The sequence below is a fragment of the Oculina patagonica genome, chromosome 4 (genome assembly GCF_052425735.1).
Source record: "Oculina patagonica isolate OP01 chromosome 4, crgOcupat, whole genome shotgun sequence".
Taxonomy (NCBI): domain Eukaryota; kingdom Metazoa; phylum Cnidaria; class Anthozoa; order Scleractinia; family Oculinidae; genus Oculina; species Oculina patagonica.
The window spans coordinates 10502822-10522240 of record NC_135761.1 but is presented as its reverse complement, the minus strand read 5'-3'; the positions used below and the strand labels follow the sequence as shown (position 1 = coordinate 10522240).

Here is a 19419-nt window from a genome sequence, read left to right as displayed (position 1 = left end):
TCAAATTCCCAGCGGCCTAAATTGTAACACAACACCGCGCACTTCAAGTAGTCACGTCCCACTCAATACGCTAACATAAATCATTCATACGCTTACATAATTCATTCATACGCTTATTAGCCTGCGTAGCTGGCGGTATTGTTGGGTTTTGCTTGCTTGTGCGCGCTTTAAAACCCAATAATACCACCAGCTCCGCAGGCTATACGCATACATAAATAATTTATTCGATCGATTTCTCGAATCGTGAGTTTGGGACGCCTGTGGATCCACCTGCTCATTTGATAAGGTGTCGAATTATATAAAAACTGCGTTACAGTTGGTGAAATTGAGATACCGTTCAAGTTTAAGTTTACAGAAAAGTTGAAAAGAGGGGACTTTTCCCCTCAGCTACTACAGTTTGACACGATAATAAAGTTATTATTATTATTATTATTATTATTATTATTATTATTATTATTATTATTATTATTATCACGGAAAACAGTTTCTTTATAACGGGCATTTTTTCCTAAAATAAGACTACACTCATCTTTCTTTTTCGCGAGATCACGAAATAGGAACACGATAGTCCAGCATATAGTCCCTAAGCGTTCCCGGCCCAAGAGAGGCTGGGCTCTATCGTGTCTCGCCCGCCCCCATTTCAGGTTTTGCGCGGTCACCGAAACACGAGGGAATGCCTAGGGACTGGGCTGAGTCTACTGATCGGCTCATTCGTGTTGACTTTTGAGCTGTTATTCCTGACCAGTTAAGCGTCGCCAACCAGCCAATCAGAACTCAAAGCGAACACACATTTTGCGCGGGAATTTACGCGTGTGACAATGTCAGTGTTTTACCCAACATATACTCAACCCTGATTGGTCAGAACACATTGCAAGTGTTTAATAAGAAACCCAATATATAGCCTTTTGGCTTCGTAATGCCAGGCTTTTACAATACTAGAACAAAAATATGTAAAGCTACTAGACTCCGAGACCTTGTCCAGTTTCAAAGATCTGCACAATCTTACGAGATCCCAAAGATAACGTTCAGTTTAGAGATAAAAACACCGGACGACTTGTTTTTTATTTCCCTCAGATTTTCCAAGGAAACACAGACAGGGATACAGTTGTTTCTCACGATCTAAACCCGAGCATTGAAGCTCGCTACATTCGAGTCCGTCCAACTGAGTGGTACAAACACATATCTATGAGAATAGAACTTTATACTTGCTAAGGTAAGTTGAAGGTAATTGTAAACCTTCTAAACTGCATTTTAATTATAAGAGGTGTTTGTTGAACTCAGATGCACAGTTAAGAAACCCAAATTGGAAGCCTCTTTATACTGGTTGCTAGGTTTCATTTGTGGCTGTCTTTGCTTGCAGTTTTAACTAAAATGCCTGAAGTTGTACAAATAAGCGAGGACAGGGGAGGTTTTCTGTGCGCAGAGAAGTTAGCTAATAGTCGTCCCCAGGGGGGGTACTCCGGCTTGTAAATGACGGGGATGATCGAATGAAGGCAAAACTCAGGACCCAAAAAAATCCCTAAGTCTTCCTACATTACCCAAAAAAATCCCTGGACCAAAAATAACCCCTAAAAAAATCCCTTGTCAAATTACCCCTAAATTGCCAGGAGGGGCAATAATACACAAAGAAAATCATAAAAAAATTGAACGCTCGTGTTTGTTTATTCATCATACCATAAATACGCCAAGGCCGCGCCAAGGCACTTTAGTTCGTTTTTATTACCCAAAAAAATCCCCTATTTAAATCAAGTCACCCGAAAAAAAAAACTGGCCAAACTTTCCAACCCAAAAAAATCCCGGAATCGAAAATTTTAAACCCAAAAAAATCCTTCGATCATCCCCGTCATTTACAAGCCGGAGTACCCCCCCCTGGGTAGTCGTCATATATGTTCGAAAAAAAAGAGAAATACCGAGGCATTCAACCCCTTTGATATCTATTAACTATCAATTCAAAACAAATTCATGCAGTCTTTTTTCCCTGTTGCAGGTTACCCACAGTCAAGTTTATAAAGTTAACAGCAGACCCTCACTAATATCAACGGAAAGTACTCTTGTGGCTTACTTGAAGAGAAAAAACAAGGACGATGTTTCCGGCTCTCAGTACCTTAACCTGTTCCAGGCGTTCGGATAGCTGGCGAGCAGCGCGAAAAGTAGTGATAGCCTGTTCCAGGCGCTCAGCAGAGAAAGTAACTAACTGAGCGCCTGAACAGGCTATCACTACTTATGCTCTCAAACAGGAAAGCGACAGAAACAAAAATGTAAATGCCGGCTAACAGAAAAACTTGTTTTTGGTACATACGTCAAAGGTGTTAATAAGTAACAAGGATGGGTTTTCTCTTCTTCGTTAAAGGTTGAAGAAGAGAAAGATGAATTACTAAGCAAGCCGGAGGCGAACCTTAGAATATAACTTCTTGGCGGAGGTGCCATCAGTAACGTAAATATTTTAAGCCCATACCCAGGTCCTCACGACCTCGTTATCAGAGATAACCTCGACCTCGTTATCAGCTTGCCTCTGTGGAGGCAAGCGTGGCCGAGTGGTTTAGGGCGCTAGTGTTGTAATCCGGAGGTCCTCGGTTCAAGACCTGCCCTTGCCACTAGCTGGATTTGTTTCTCAGTTGTCCCGAGTTCAAATCCTCGACCACGCTTTGTATATAGCCAACTGGTCTGCCTCCTGCCAGTTGGGATTTTTAACCTTGTTATGTTTAGTTAAAACTATTTGTTTCTTCTGTTTCAGTGGCATGTCTGTAAACTAGCTATCTCTTAAAAATATGAAGCTAAGTGCATGACCACTATAAACAACAATTATTATTATTATTATTATTATTATTATTATTATTATTATTATTATTATTATTACTTACCTCCAGAAAAAACAGAAACAGACCGAGGTAAAATAAATAGCAAACGAGTTGGTAATAAATAATAAAGAAGAGCCTTTTGAAGGCTGAGATTGATTAAGAACAAGTTGAACTTCTTTGAGCAGATAATAGAGATAAAACTTGCGTGGTGGTTTTGACTCTTTGCAAGGGCTTTTTCTGTTTTTTAAAAGTCAGCGGAGCTTAACGCCTCGGCATAGCACCCCATGTAAGAAGTCCTCAAATGTTCCAACAAACAGGTTAATCACCGGTACGCACTCCCACAGGGGCAGCGGAAGAAGCCAGATTAAAGAACAGCGGGCGTCATGTAATAAATAGGACAGGCTGAGAAATTCTCTGTAGTTCTTCCAGATGTCACTTAAACAATAATACGTGCTTTTTAGTTTAACACAAAAGCATTAACCTTGAACTTGTGGCGTGTGTATAAATATTTAAAAATGATATCGAATTATTCAAGTTCACTTTGAAGCGAAGAGAATGTTGGTGTCCCCCTCCTTTCCAAAAATGTGTTCATATTTCTTCCAAGTCTATGCAAGAACTGGTTTTGCCTCTTCTCTATTGGGATACTTAAAATCTCTACAAAAAAAGGATGAATTGGGTTAAAATTGGGTTAAGAGTCAAAGAATGAATTGGGTTACGGGTTTAAAAGAACGCACAGATTTTATTGTTCTTTAGTTTACAAAGTGAATTGAAACTTTATGTTTATATTTGAAATTGAATAGAAATTTCACAGTTATTATTAAGTTTTAATTGATTTATCTGTTATTGCCATAACATTTGTTAACACACAGCAACAAGCTCTCGTTAAATGTAAATATGCAGGAAAACAGTAGTATGCGTATCTAAAAACAAGTTTCTTTGCTGCATTATTAAAACATATCCAGTAAATATAAAAGCGTTGGTTTACAGTGAACGTACAAATTCAAAATGGATAAGTTTTCTCCTTTCCTCGTTGTAGTGTTTGTGTGTGTAATCCTTGCATCTCAAACAATTGCTTGGGGTGAAAACTCTTTGTCTCGTTCCGTACTAACTCGTAATCATCGCCGGCTTAAAGGCTTCACCTTCAACACATTTCACTCCGCTAGCCTGGTATCTTGTGGCTTGCAGTGTCAAAGAAACCCTCGATGCGTTTCAACAAATTTCCTGAAGGTTTCTAGTTTGGAAAAAACTAAAGGAATTTGTGAGTTGAACGAAAAGGGGGCATTGTTATCTATTGAAGTAAAAGAACTAGAATACGATGAAGAATCTGTTTACACTCAATTTTACGACATGAAGGTAAGAGAGATGCTGTATTTTTTCTTTTACATAGAATACCTAACAACTCTGCCACCTGTTGGCATTGGTCAAAGTTTTTTCAATTTGTAGATAAAAGTTAGTGATAGAAGTTGGTCGTGTTGTCCCATTTGAAGAAAAATAAACCAACACTGCTAAATTCTAATTCGATCGGGAATCCAAAGGGCCACAGACTGTTACGTGCAACCCTCGTAAAATAAGGTCATTATGGGATAACGAAGATGTTAAACTTAGAAGAGAATTTTACTAAACGTCGATTAAAAAATCATACCATTTTCAAAAAATTCTATCCATCATAGATAACTTCGAATAGCTATGCCGGTCTGAAACTAAATACAATGCAAAATATAGTCAGGCTTGGTAAAAGTTGTCAGTTTTAATTTAGTGAATGAGATCCTCGGAAGATCTTTATCTTGAAGTTATTTTTATTTTTTTTCTTTTGCTTGCAGTCTTCCCTGCAATAGTATTATAAATAAATAATTACAAATTTGAAAGCAATTATTCGTCACATGAACACCTCGAGTTTCGTATAAGTTATAAACAAATTTTCAATTACGAACGTTACGTTCTGAAATGTTTCAAGCTTGTGGAGGATTGTGGATAATTGCAGAGAGTTGCTTCTTCACGCGCTGAATTGTAATATTAAAAAATGATAATATATATTGAGCTTTTCAGTTCTTTGTAGAGTACAATGAAAAGATAGTAGTTTCCGTCTCCCAACCTGAGTCAAACTACCTAGAAACGCTCCGCTATCGCTAAGCTATCAGCTATAAATAGCTAGTAAAAGCAGTTTTATGTTTAGAGTGCTGAAAAAATTCTATAGAGTGGAAAATGCAATAATTATCACCTTAAAGGAATCTTCATTTAAACATAGGCACGCTAAGCGTGCAGGAGTTATTTTTTCAATTTATGGGGTGGCTTGGGGTGAAACTGGGTGATTGTCCTGTTGGGATGGTTTATGCCATGGGTTGAGCTATTTGTGTATGGCGGCCCACGAAGTCACTTTTTGCACAAAATTTGCTTGCAAACAAAATAACTTTTACGTGCATTTTGATACATCAGAACTGTTTTATTCAATATGTAAATTTTCATCATTTAATTGAAAAACAAAAACTAATTCAATTATCAAAATGTCACAAAATGGCACGTTCTTATTCTGTTTAAGCGGTTATTTTGTCGCTAGCTTTGTTGCAACCGTTACGTGTTATTTTTGTTTGTTACGGAATACTTTTGGCTTTTTGCCAAACACTGAAACATGATATTGTTGTTTTTCTCACTTTTGTAACATGACACCTCTGTTTTTTAAAAACGAACGTAACACGATACCCTTGTTTTTCTCGAAAAAGCCACGATTCCATATAGACATTGAACGAAAAGTATTATAATAAACGAAGTAATAAACGCATCAAATCAAAAACCACTTTCTTCGGGAAAGTTCTTTAAAGCGCAGTACACCTGGAGTATTTGTTTTCTGTCAGAACTGTTCGACAAAGATTTTCGTTCATTCACAACCTAAATTCTATTCAACAAACAAGAACTAATTGAGTTATCGAATTGTCACGGAATGGCACGCTCGTATCCTGTTTTTGCTCTCGATCGTAGTTGCTTTTAACAGCAAAGTTAATACTTGTACCGGTTCATTAAATGTTTGAACGAGATGTTTTACAGTTGATTTCAGTTTACTTTGGCCGCCCGCTTTGCGAAGTTTGTTGGGAAATTGGAAACTTTGTTATGAAGTTGCCAATTACGTTGCGAGTTTGCGAATCAAATTGCGAGCTTCGATAAGTTCCCAACTTCGGCCCGACTGAACTTTCGAAGTTTTGGTTGTTGAGGAGAAACAAGACATGTTGCTCGAAAGTCATGGCGATTTCTGAACTCGAAGATTTTAGAGCTTGTCAAGGAAAGTTGAAGTAGCTTGAAGTGCAAGACAACGTTTCGCATCAGCGATCACGCAAGTGATTTGGCGATAAATAAATCTTATGCAGGTAGAAATTTGGTCAAATTTTAACTTTTTTGTATGAAAACACATATTTAACGATTTCTGTGAGGCATAATCTTCACTGTCTTCAATTTCAAGTCTTCTGCATTTGTAAACCGGATGAAACTGGATGGTTTATTACTCCGGCTGGAGGCCAGGAGTAGTAAAATGGGCTTGATTTCTTTGTAGTCACAAATCGCAAAATTGCGCAATCGAGTGACGTAATCCCATTGTGCTTTGCGTACCATCTGCTTGACCTCGACAGGGAAAAGTCGCCATTGCAAGTGAAGTCATTGATGCGGAGTCTTTTGTGCCACGGAACGGATTGCAAACTTTCAAGGTCTTGTTTGTTATGCTAAACACGTAAACTTCCCTCTCTGGGGCAAGTACAGATTGCTAAAACCTTGGTAGTGTTAAGAAATCCATCTTTCTTTCGGGGCCGCGAAGACTGTACATGTGTCGCGACGTACTTATCAGTGTGTTTTGAATACAAATCATGGACTTGATCAAGGACTTTCTGCGGCTTCTCGAGACTTCAGAAAGCAAATGTTATGTATATTATTGCTTTGAATTTTAGATGACATTTTTACAAGGATCAGTAAAAGAAGTCAAGTAAAAAATTATAATGCAAAAGCCGTCCGCTGCAGTACAAGAAATGCTTTTGCGTGAATAAATTTAATTAAGCGTGCAAGGGTTGTTTCACGAGTTTTAAAATTGACGCTTTTGAGACCTTTTGAATACATTTCTTTGCTTCACCTTCTATGAAAATTAATCTGAAATAACGTTTCTTTCAAGTTTCTTTCATTTGTCCATCTTTAGTTCGGTATTTTAGGTTTTGAAGATCTAGACATCGATCTGTTTCGAGACAGACGCGGTGTTATCTCATCATCTTTCAACGGCGACCAGACTTTTAGTTTTGTGTTTTATAAAAGATTTAAAAAATTACTCCAGTACTCCAGAAAAATGCAAACAAGTAGTTTGATTAATAGTTAAGTAAATGAAGAGCGTAGAAAGTATTACCAATTCAGTTTTTGGAAGGAACCATGTAGTTTCAGAGTTGTGTAAACAATATTCCAGTCTCCTTCGCAGCCGCTTTTTGGCGGTCACGCAACGCTTCCGTGATTCGTAAATAACTCCCGAAAAACGCTTTTCTGCACCAAGAAGTACCACATTGAGATGGTTTTATATTTTGACAAGTCTTCATTAGCGAGTCCTTACTCCAGCGGAACGAAATCCCGGTTTAAGACGTTTAACGATTCCCCGATATAACGATATGGTTTCGCCAGTCCCTTGGTACATCATTTATATATCGGGGTTCCACAGTATTGTCTAAGGTTACTGGTCATTTTGTTTATTTGTTTGCATTTAAGTCTTCACACTGTAAAACCACGTCTATATTCCTAGTTTTATCTAGGTAGCTTTTCTTTATTCTTTATAGGTAAGATATTTGTTTACAAACATTGTCTCTGTTATTTAAATGTTCGATAAATGTCCAACAAGTTTACATACACAAAAGCACATTAATAACGATAGGTGACGTCAACGATATCTTTGCTATTGTATTTTATGTTTTATTTTAGCCTCTTATACCCGGGAAATCCGATACGTACCCAATCCCCTCCCTAATCCTCCACCCCTATGTCACTTCCAGGGCCGGAGTGAACGCTCTGCTAGCGTCTTGTTGATTTTAATCGAAGCCGACGCGACGCGACAGACTAATTTGTTCGAGACAACGTGTTTACGGCTCGCTGAACATAAAAGTTTTTTTATTTTTATGACATTTGTTTCCAACAGTTTAGCGTAGAAAGCCCTTTTTGATAACATAATTATAGAAGGTTTTATTAATTTCGGGCCGAAGTTGGGAACTTTGTATCGAAGCTCACAATTTGATTCAAAAACTCGCAACCTATTTGGCAACTTCATAACAAACTTTCCAATTTCCCAACGAACTTCACAAAGCGGACGGCAAAAGTAATGACCACATTATTCTTCAAATCTGCTTTGTGCAAATGGAAAGCTAGCCTCTCCAAACGTACGCTCGAATAAGACGAATAACAAGTTAGTGTTGGGCCTTTTGCTCACGGCGTGTGCGTTGTAAGCAGGCGGGCGTTACGAAAAACGTTTTTAATCCAGGGTTAAATCACAACTCACCGATTCCGCCTCCTTCTAATCTAAAAACTTAGAACGAAATTGCTGACTACGTCAGATTGCTTCCCCTTTATAAACTGCAATTTTATTGGTTCTGATAGTACCTGAAATCTGATTGGTGTGACAAACACACATACTTCACTGACCCACCGACTGATTACAAGGACACGACGACTAAAGAGCTATTTTTGAAAAAATAACTCAAAAAAGAAAGCCTTGCTGAATTCTCCGTTTATTTTTCAGCAGCAAGACTGTCAGCTGACCGGTTGCTTGAATGCAGGCTCATGTACGTTCATTGAAGAGTCGAAAATCTTCAAATGTAAATGTCAGGAGGGCTGGTGCGGAAACCATTGCGGAGGTAAATTGTCAAATATCTTTACATTCTGGACAGAACTCATCTGTTACACCCAGGCATTCTCCCTAAAAAAGGGCATTCTTGTTCCCAGAGCCGCTTGTCCCTCTTAGCCAGCAGAACCCGGGGCACGAGGAACAAGAGGCTCTGGGGACACATGATTTGATTAGCTAGATTTTCAACAAAGGAAATTTAAATCTAGCAAATCACCCTATGTTGTAGAGGAATTTAAAACGGTTGATCTGATTAGCTGGATATAAATTCTCTTTGTTAAAAATCAAGCCAATCAAATCATGTGTCTCCAGAGCCGCTTGTTCCTCTTGCCGAAGGTTGTGCCGGCCAAGAGAACAAGCGGCTCTGGCCTGGGAACGAGAATGAAAAAAGAGGGGCGATCCACTCGAAAGCGAAAGCTGGGGATGAGTAAACAGGCACGAAGAAAATGTTTTATGACGTTGAAACGGAAATCAGTTTATCAAGCCATTTTTGGAAAGGGAAAATCTGGGTACTGCTGGTCGAAATGTAACAATGGCCGGGCTTGAAACAATGTTGATAGAGCAGTTTTTGAGAAGGGTGAGATTTTTGCTGTGAATACGCGTTTCCGTAATTTTTAGAAAGAGCAAAAATAAATTGGTGGGAAAAGATATCAAAAATAAAATATTAACCGCTGTGCACAGAGCCGGTAACCCTTGTACCTGTATGAATGGTGGATTTTACACCGTGAGATATACTGACGTGACTGGCATGTGATAATATATTTTTTTTCTTGGCAGCAAAGTAACGTTTCTAATCGAGTATTAGAGCAGTTTTCAATTGAGCGTCGTAAAACCAAAACCAAAGTTATCACTCTAGTCAATTACAAAGAACACAGACAATCCAATGAACCAATCAAAACTCGAAGCAAATACATGTAGCCGGCACGAAGCTCGGGAAAAGGCGCGCAAGCGAGTCACGATTGGTTTTGGTTTTACTTTTGATTGGCTGAGAAAGTGGCGCGAGGGTTTTACCAATCACTGAGCGTCGTAATGCAAAACCAATGCAAACGCGAATTACTTTCGACACTCAAGTGAAAACCGCTCTAAGATATTACACCACATTTACGATTATCCTTGCTATTCTGTGAAAATGTGTTAGCAAACAGCACTAGAACAATTATTAAAAAGGTCACTTTAAGTCCCTAAAAAAAGAAAGACCCATAGGGCTTAACTGAGCTTTTAAGGTAAATAAAAGTGAGAATACTAGATCGTTAAAAGTTATTTTCTTGGCGTTTTGATTAATGGTAAGTTTCCGATCTTTTCACTCAGTGCGTCCAGCTCCTCTTGGTATGGAAAGTCGAGCAATACTTGACTCATGGATAACCGCCTCATCAGAGGACACTTTAGTTTATCGGGCTGAACTGGCCAGGCTGCACAACAAGCCCTCTGCATACGGTGCTGGTGGATGGGCGGGTAAACTGGATGACTATAATCCGTGGCTACAAGTCGATCTTCAGCAAACAACGAGAGTGACAGGAATAGCAACCCAAGGAAGAGGTGATTTTAACCAGTGGACAAAAACTTACAAGTTACAGTATGGTGAAGATGGACTCATCTTCACGTTTTACAGGCGTATTGGAGATCAGTCGGACACGGTATGAAAAACTTATTTAAGAAACGCCTTTTTGTACTTTATAAAAGGCAACTGATATATCTCTGGCTAAAAGTTTAGTCTTTTTTATCTGCTAGATCTCGTCAGGTTCCCAACTGAAATCGAAAGGAGTACCTTTTTTTCAGGCTGTAGGTATAAAATCAAAATCTCTTCGAGATATCGACGTTTTTGCATAAAGTATGAGTCGAAGGTTTATCCTGTGCATTGTTCTTCGAACTTATCATTACAGTTTCTTTGTAGTTTAGTTTAACAATTTCCTATCTTCGCGGAGGAAATGCAGCCATATAATTTTGTCAAAAATGGCTCGTCCGCGCCGGGTATTTATACACATATTCCTTAACATTACACAAATAAACAGTGCAAATTTCAGCGAGATCTGACAATTCTATACTTTAAAATTGCAAGGACCTTTCGAGGCAGTCGATTACGGCAGCGAAATTAGCAAATGAAACAGCAAAATATGCGTTCCACGCTTTGTTTTTGCGACGCCATATTTGAATTGTTATAGGTAAACCGCTGTTCAATGTGTTCAAGGCCGTATCGTTACGATTGCTCCACGAAAAAGCACGAAAAAAATACGGATATTTCCGACTACTGTCGGAGAAAACATTGCGCATATAATTGCAGCGTAAACAAATCGTTACACTCAAGCTGCGTTTTGTCTAGGCTCTGCGAGGGTCGGATATCAAGACCCAGGATTAAACAAAAGCCATATATACAGTTAATGTTTCAGTGAATGCTTTCGAATTATATTTGAAGATGAAATACGAAAGAATTTTGCTGTCTTTGACTGAAATTCCACTCGAACTGCGTAGATACGATCGCATGTTGTAAAGCCGATTCATGCAACATTGCTGTCAACGCGAAATCTCGTCCCTAACGACCTAGGCAGATGACGAATTGTTAACCGCTCCTAAGCTAAAAGAAGCCCCCATCTCTTGCATTTGTTTTAACTTCAATAATATCTTTGAAAAGAGCGAGTTTTTTGGTATGGTTTATTTTTGACGTTTGTAATTTTTAAACGATTAAGTGCTAGATTATTTATTCGTGTTTTAGTTACGCAATCCATTGTTTGTGCGACGCTTTTTATAGATCGCCTTTCAGACACACGTGCGTTGAGATAAGAAAGCTGACATGTCACTTTTAAAATTGTTATATAACGTTTGTAAATGTGACAAGTCACGTTTTTTTCCACAAGATCGCAAGTGATCACCCACAGCGGAAAGTAATCCCTTGAGAAATTAAAACAGTCCCTTGAGAAATTAAAAAGTCCCTTGAGAGTTTACAAATATGTGGTTCCAAATTTTGTTCACATAACCCCTATTCTACGTTTTTAGCTTGTAAACAAGCAAAAACGTCGAAAAAGGGGGGGGGGGGGGGATAAAAAGGGGGAGTTGAAGCTTAGAAAAGAGCCTTTCAAAATGTCTCGAGAACAGATGTACCTTATGGCTGATTTGTCCAAGTATTTTAAGGAGTAAAATCTCTACTGTAGGTTTGTAAAAGGGGTATCATTTTGAATTCTATGGAGCTAGGGTATATAAAAAGGTTACCTCTTCTTTCAAAACTGGTATATATATAATTGGGTGAGGGTTTGGACTTTGGGAAGGACCTCTTGGTATAAGAATTTGTTGGTTACTTCCCCCTTCCCCCTTCCCCATCCACTGCTAAAGTTAAGTACAACCCCTTGAAACAGATATACATCAAAACTGACTGAGAAATTAGTCATTAAGTCCTCGTTAGTAAATACCGTTGTTATCTAACGATTTTCTTTTTTACGCAGGTCTTCCTGGGAAATACAGACAAGGATACAGTGGTCTCTCACGATTTAAACCCGATCATCGAAGCTCGCTACATTCGAGTTCGTCCAATTGATTGGAATAGACGAGTAGCTTTGAGAATGGAGCTTTATGGCTGTTAGGGTAAGTTAAGTTCCATTCAGCCACACCCCCACCCCCCACCTCCAGCTCGACATATTTCTTAAGGGAGGTGGAGAGTTTATAGAAGATGGGGCATGGGGTGGGCAGGGCCGTAACTAGCAAGAGGCAAGACGAGGCACTTGTCTCGTCTAGATTTTTACCCAGAATTAAAAACAAAATATGTTATGTTGGGAAAATAATCCCCAGTTGAACGAAATTGATTTTTCTCAAATATACGTCATGAAAAATGTCTCTGAAAGAGTTTCAGAGCTTCTGGATTTAAAGATTTTCTGGAGGGCATGTCCCCAGAACCCACTAGGAAGAACTTGCATTGTCTACAACAAAGGTCTGGTTACGACTCTGGTGGAGCTTATTTTATTTCATAAATTACTGTGTATACAATATGTGTATAATATGGACTTTTAAGCAGTTAAAGGCTTACCTGTATTGTTAGAACTCTTCTCCACTAATAGAAACAGAAATTAAGTGTTGGCTATGAAAAAAATAGATACTTTAATAGAAACTCTCCTTTGGGGCCCTTCAGTATGTCGTTGAAAGGGGTGTTTACCATTTTAATTATGGAAGAAGGGGAATTAGTAAAATCTGAACCTTGGAGGGAAGGGTTAATAGGAAAGCTTTTAGACACACGTTAATGACAACTATAACCCAAGTATGTTTTTGCACGCGGTTTTAACAAGGGTTCCAACACTAAGTATTGACCAGGGTTTATTGTAGGTATCGAACTTGCAGAGAAACATCAGCCGTGCCAGGCTCACACTGCAAGAGGTTTATAAGGAAATTAATTCTACGCCTTTAAACCCAAGTTTGTATAAATTAATTTAATTTTTTTTGCAGATTGCCAATAATCTTAAAGGAGTACAGTAACGGCAACTGCAAGTTTATCTCTCGTTTTCTAATATCAATGGGGCAGTGTGTGTGGCTTGAAACGAAAAAGAACATATCAATTAATCAATTATTATATCGGTTATTTAATAATGGTAATTGAACTGAGTGGAGTGCAATTTGGTCTAAAATCATACGCGTGATTTCAAAATCAAACGAGCGCATAGCGCGAGTTTGATTTGAAATCACGCGTATGATTTCAGACCAAAATTGCACGACACGAAGTTCAATTACCACTTTATTACATCCATTTTGAAATCGCACAATTTAGATTTTAGTCAGTACCAATACTTTATTGATCCAGTTAGCCGATTGGTAAGAAAGCGGAACCAGAAACGAAAGACAGAGACGCCATGTGTCCTGTTCACATGTATCCATGGGTTGGGTGGGTGGGGTGAGATCATACGTGAACGGCGTGGGTAGCGGCTGCCAAAGGCGCCTGATATGCTGATACCGGGTCTCAACATGTGACTTTAATAGTTAAGCGCATTTAGCTCTGGGAAATGCTCTTCAGTCGAAGCTCTCGTAAGCGGACACCCTCGGGACGCAAAAAAGTGTTCGTAACTGGAGCTGTCCGCTTACGAGAATGGTTCTCGTAAGCGGCCACTACAGGTGTAAGGGATAGATGGCCGCTTACGGGAGCTTGCCCAGCTAAAAAAAAAAAACAGGACGGACGTGGATGACGACAAAACAAACACTGAAATATGGTACTGTAATTACTGTAAAATCATTGAAACGAACTGCGATGTGAAGTTGATTGATAAAAACAAGATACAGAGGTTCTTAAAAGAATTTTCGATGGGGTGTCCGCTAACGAGAGCTTAAAAACAAGAGTTTTGTATGGGAGTTAAAACGGGGTTTCAAACAAGGCGGCCGTAAGTAGAACTGTCCGCTTACGAGAGTGTCCGTTACTAGAGCTTCGACTGTATACAGGAAAACATGACTACCTCTGAGAGCGCGAGAATACCCACACATTCCCCTTTTCCACTTGTTTGGCTCCTTTTCCCTCAAGTTTTCGTTCGTCGTTCGCTTCTCGCGTTTGGAGGGGGACACGGGGGGACCCTGAACACCTCAACACCGCAAAAATAATACATAAACACCGCATCACCGCAAGAAAATTTGATGAAACGCCGTCACCGCAATATGATCAAGTTACTTATCAATAAAAACGTATTAGGATTGGGTTAAAGATTAAATAGACAAGATTTAACGAAGATTACAGAGATAAATGTAGTTTAGCCTGCGACCAGGTTCCCAAGTGGGGTTCCGCGTGCGAAGCGAGTGGGGTAACGAGAGCGAAGCGAGCAGCAAAGGCTAAATGTAGTTATGCAAGTGTTAGACAAGAAACCGTTATACCGCTAATAATTTCGTTTCACCGAACACCGTAGATTAAAAAACACAAACATCGCACACCGTTGGGTTTGAGATCACCGCAACACCGCAAGATTTAATTTTATTCACCGCAACACCGCATAAAAATCAAAGTCTCTTCGAGATGTCGACGTTTTTGCATGAAGTATGAGTCGAAGGTTTATCCTGTGCATTGTTCTTCGAACTTATCATTACAGTTTCTTTGTAGTTTAGTTTAACAATTCCCTATCTTCGCGGAGGAAATGCAGCCATATAATTTTGTCAAAAATGGCTCGTCCGCGCCGGGTATTTATACACATATTCCTTAACATTACACAAATAAACAGTGCAAATTTCAGCGAGATCTGACAATTCTATACTTTAAAATTGCAAGGACCTTTCGAGGCAGTCGATTACGGCAGCGAAATTAGCAAATGAAACAGCAAAATATGCGTTCCACGCTTTGTTTTTGCGACGCCATATTTGAATTGTTATAGCCGGGTAGACCGCTGTTCAATGTGTTCAAGGCCGTATCGTTACGATTGCTCCACGAAAAAGCACGAAAAAAATACGGATATTTCCGACTACTGTCGGAGAAAACATTGCGCATATAATTGCAGCGTAAACAAATCGTTACACTCAAGCTGCGTTTTGTCTAGGCTCTGCGAGGGTCGGATATCAAGACCCAGGATTAAACAAAAGCCATATATACAGTGAATGCTTTCGAATTATATTTGAAGATGAAATAAGAAAGAATTTTGCTGTCTTTAACTGAAATTCCACTCGAACTGCGTAGATACGATCCCCATATACGATCGCATGTTGTAAAGCCGATTCATGCAACATTGCTGTCATTCCCTGTCAACGCGAGGTCACGTCCCTAACGACCTAGACTGATGACGAAATAGAGTTGCGCTTACATGTAGCGACCAAATTTGGCCTAATTTTTAACCGCTCCTAAGCTAAAAGAAGCCCCCATCTCTTGCATTTGTTTTAACTTCAATAATATCTTTGAAAAGAGCGAGTTTTTTGGTATGGTTTATTTTTGACGTTTGTAATTACGATGTAAGTGCTAGTGATTATTTATTCGTGTTTTAGTTACGCAATCCATTGTTTGTGCGACGCTTTTTATAGATCGCCTTTCAGACACACGTGCGTTGAGATAAGAAAGCTGACATGTCACTTTTAAAATTGTTATATAACGTTTGTAAATGTGACAAGTCACGTTTTTTTCACGAGATCGCAAGTGATCACCCACAGCGGAAAGTAATCACTTGAGAAATTAAAACAGTCTCTTGATAAATTAAAAAAGTCCCTTGAGAGTTTACAAATATGTGGTTCCAAATTTTGTCCACTAACCCCTATTCTACGTTTTTAGCTTGTAAACAAGCAAAAACGTCGAAAAATGAGCAACACCGCAACACCGCAAACCCCCATGTCCCCCTCCGTTTGGAAATGAAACGACTGCCTGCACTGAGGTTTTTTTTTACAAACTTTGCCTATTGATTGGTTACCTTATAAGAACTTAAATTTTGAAATAAAAATGCGGGGAGGGGAGGCAGGCTCTTTTAGGAGCAACAGCACCTTGTATATAATTGTATTCATGATTGCTTGCTAGATTCACGTTTCCGACGATTGTTTCTTATTCTACGTTGGAAACCGGTCTTTATACCATGCCATAGAAAATACAGCCAATCAGAATACAGGAAAGCCGTTGTATATTCGACGGTATTCAACCCAACCTTCCCATCGTGCGCTGCGATTGTTTTCTCGACGAAATTTAGTAAGCGTATTTTCTATGGCATGGTATAAAATAGTTACACAACACTTTCTCGTAGTAATAATTAGAAACGAGAAAATACCGAGAAAATACAAGTGACTCGTGGGATATTCCATAGTATACCACTCGAAAGCGTTGCATAACTAGTATATATTTAACAATTATTCGCCGAAGGCGAAGTGATTATTCAATAATAATCACTGAGCCTGAGGCGAATAATTGTTTTAGTATAATTTTCAGAGGTGAATGTCAAAAAACTGCAATATAAAATAGAAAACACGAAAACAACAAACACAAGTGCTCGCTTGTATATGTGTAAACTAGTTTAATTCATCGATTGAAATCGTAATTTACACTCAAGTTTTAGCAATAAAACGGAATAAAACAAACACTACGAAAAAGATGGATATCTGGTACCTTTGTTTAATCGTTGATGACTTTTGAGCCATTGTGTGAATCCTCTAGAAATTACTAGCTCCAATAAGAAGAGAACTAAATAATGTTTTGCCAGTCGATCTGACTGAGTACATGGCCGCTGCGATCTCCAAAACCCACGATGTTTACGATCAATTCAAAGCCTTGAAAATCATCCCTTGAAAGTATTTTCGGTCCAAAAGCCTTGGTAGTTAATTTGAAAAATTCCCATTGTTTCAAATATCCAGGAAATGGAGTGATTTCTTTTAATGAGAGAAATTTTCATTCAGCAAATGCCGCCATGTTCACTGGCCTGGATGGCAAAGGTGGCATGGCTTAGTAGCCAAACCTTAAGATGCAATATTCACCGCCTAGCGTGGTGAAAATTGCGACATAGTCCGAGCTTCTCGACCAATCAGAATTGAATTCCCCTCTGGAAATTATACTAATTACTAATACAGACCGAAACAAAGTCATTGCTCAATTCAGCCCGAGAAAAATCAAAGGCTCATTGAGCCACGACTGAATTTTTTTAGCAATATTTGCATTTGATTTCCATTTTTTGAGTATGTATGAGCAGCAGGTGTTTCAAAATACTTCTTTTATGCACTTAAGAGCAGAAACGAGAAAACATGACGATGTGCGACAGTTGAATCGAACATGTTCGTTGCATATTGCAAGCATGGATGAAAACATTTTTCTGGTTCTGGTTGTCCAAGAAAGATTTGGAAATGAATGTGACTAAAACAGTGAAAATCCTTAGTGAATTCAGTATCTAAAACCGGGTTAAAATTGAAAATTGATACCCTTTTTGAACTATTCTGGATGAAACCTATTACTTTGTTAATTCTCAGTTTAGTTTGTTTGGGTTCTGAAAGGTAAAAGAAAAAGGAGTCAATGCAGTGAGCAAAGATGATGGGCCATCTACATATTTTTCAGAATTTTCATTTCATCCTCTATTTATGTGATGAAACATCTGAGGCATTGGAAGGATCATAAGTAGTGGTAGTGTTATTTACAGATTATTGACCAAAATTTTGTTGTTGATGGAAGTATTGATGTTGACCCTGGGAAGAGGGGAAGGGGGAGGAGGAGAACAGGAGATGTCACACTTATCGGTATTTGGTTTCTGCCTTCCTCTCTGGATAAACATTGATGTGAACATACATGCATAATTTTCGATAAGCTTAAACATGTAGACAGTTTCAGAAAGGAGGGGAAAACAGTGGTTTATACAAAAAGGAATGGCAGAGTGCAAGGGAATGTTAACAGATTGCATAGTGCCCAGCACTTCCCTTTCTTTCTGACCCTGTGATGATCAAAATTGGAGACATTGTGTACATTTTAAATGCATTATTTTCTGTAGAATTTGTTCTATATGTATTACATGATTTTTTCAATGTCATTTACAGGTTACGGAATAAAGTATTCATATTCCTGAGTGTTGTGTCACATGTATGACAAATGTTGCCAGTCATGCATTGCATCTACTGTAGAGAACACATTTCTAAGATATTTTGCTATAATTAAAGATCAATACTTCTGTTAATTAGATCAGCTGAATTAAAGTCTTGCCTCTCTAAAACAATGACTTGTATTGTTTTACTGTTGCTTTGATGTTGAATGCAGAGCTTTCACCATTTGAGATTTTTTACGTTTTTCTATTTTATTATTCATAACAGGAAAAGAAGGTTCCCCTTTTTATCAGAAATATAGCAAGGTTGCTTTGTAGGGATGCATTTATCGAAACCATTATGACATAATAACTTGCATTTCATATGGTAATTGGAAGGATATACAGTGTCCCTCTTCATTTTTATGCAAGCTGTGTTTGTTCTCAGTATAGTTTGTTAACAAAAAGCTTTCATCTGTAGTTAAGACATAATGAAGGATGTTGTTCTTTCAAGGAATGGAACTCATTCAGTGATAAATGTGCAGGTGTTTCCTGAGTCAGTGTCAAGCTTTGACATGATTCACAGAAATACTACTTGCTTGGGTATCAGCAGTTGTGGGTCTCACATAAAAATTAATTATCAATATTCCTTCCATACAGTAATTGTGATGTATTTTTATTTTCTTGGTATGTTTGTAGAAAATTCTGTCAATTGGCAGCCACTTGTAGGTTTCACATATATGTACTTGATGTTCCTTCCATACAGTAATTGTGGTGTATTTTTATTTCTTGGTATGTTCGTAGAAAATTCTGTCAATTGGCAGTCACTTGTAGGTTTCACATACAAGTACTTGATGTTCCTTCCATATGGTAGTAGTTGTATATTTCTATTTCTTGGTATTTTTGTAGGCAGTTCTGCCAATTGGCAGCCAGGATTTCAATTTGTTGCAGCCTCCATATACAGTTACATGTACTGATATCTGTGATAAAACTTCAATTTTGTGTCATTTGCATAATAGTGGTTAGAACTGCAGCATTCATCATATTTCCTTAGTACCACCATAGTCTTCCACCTACAAATACACATTAAAGGTGATAGGTTAGAGTGTAAAATAACAAAGTGTATAAATCTTTGTACACTGTACTTAAAATGCTTACAGTTGTATCTATGATCTATGTAATGTTATGCTTCTCACCTTTGCTCCCCACCCCTCCCCCCCCCCTCCCCCTTCAAACCCCCAAAATAGCAACTTACCTGTTTTGTGTATGGAGGCTGGATATGTCCCTTGTATGGAAGGGATTAAGGAAGGGATGTTATTTTAACATCCCTCCATCACCCTCAGGAAATATTGCAATTTCATGATTTTTCATT

The 19419-nt window shown here is 38.5% G+C and overlaps 2 protein-coding genes across 2 annotated transcripts in view; both read left to right on the top strand.

The window, feature by feature from the left end:
* LOC144648141 (EGF-like repeat and discoidin I-like domain-containing protein 3) overlaps positions 1–19419 on the top strand; it is a 200767-nt gene that overhangs the window by 30414 nt on the left and 150934 nt on the right. The window lies entirely within an intron of this gene.
* On the top strand, positions 3792–13427 carry LOC144649529 (retinoschisin-like). The gene is made up of 5 exons (XM_078509043.1): positions 3792–4151; positions 8539–8653; positions 9949–10274; positions 12072–12210; positions 13063–13427. The coding sequence occupies exons 1-4, from the start codon at positions 3804–3806 to the stop codon at positions 12207–12209; spliced, it is 927 nt and encodes a 308-aa protein (XP_078365169.1). The 5' UTR covers positions 3792–3803; the 3' UTR covers position 12210; positions 13063–13427.

Bases quoted from the DNA above. Each gene is read 5' to 3' on its own strand.
- LOC144649529 (XM_078509043.1), top strand. From the start codon at position 3,804: ATGGATAAGTTTTCTCCTTTCCTCGTTGTAGTGTTTGTGTGTGTAATC. The intron at 4,152-8,538 runs GTAAGAGAGATG...TTTATTTTTCAG, and splicing joins CTCAATTTTACGACATGAAG to CAGCAAGACTGTCAGCTGAC. The intron at 8,654-9,948 runs GTAAATTGTCAA...CTTTTCACTCAG, and splicing joins GTGCGGAAACCATTGCGGAG to TGCGTCCAGCTCCTCTTGGT.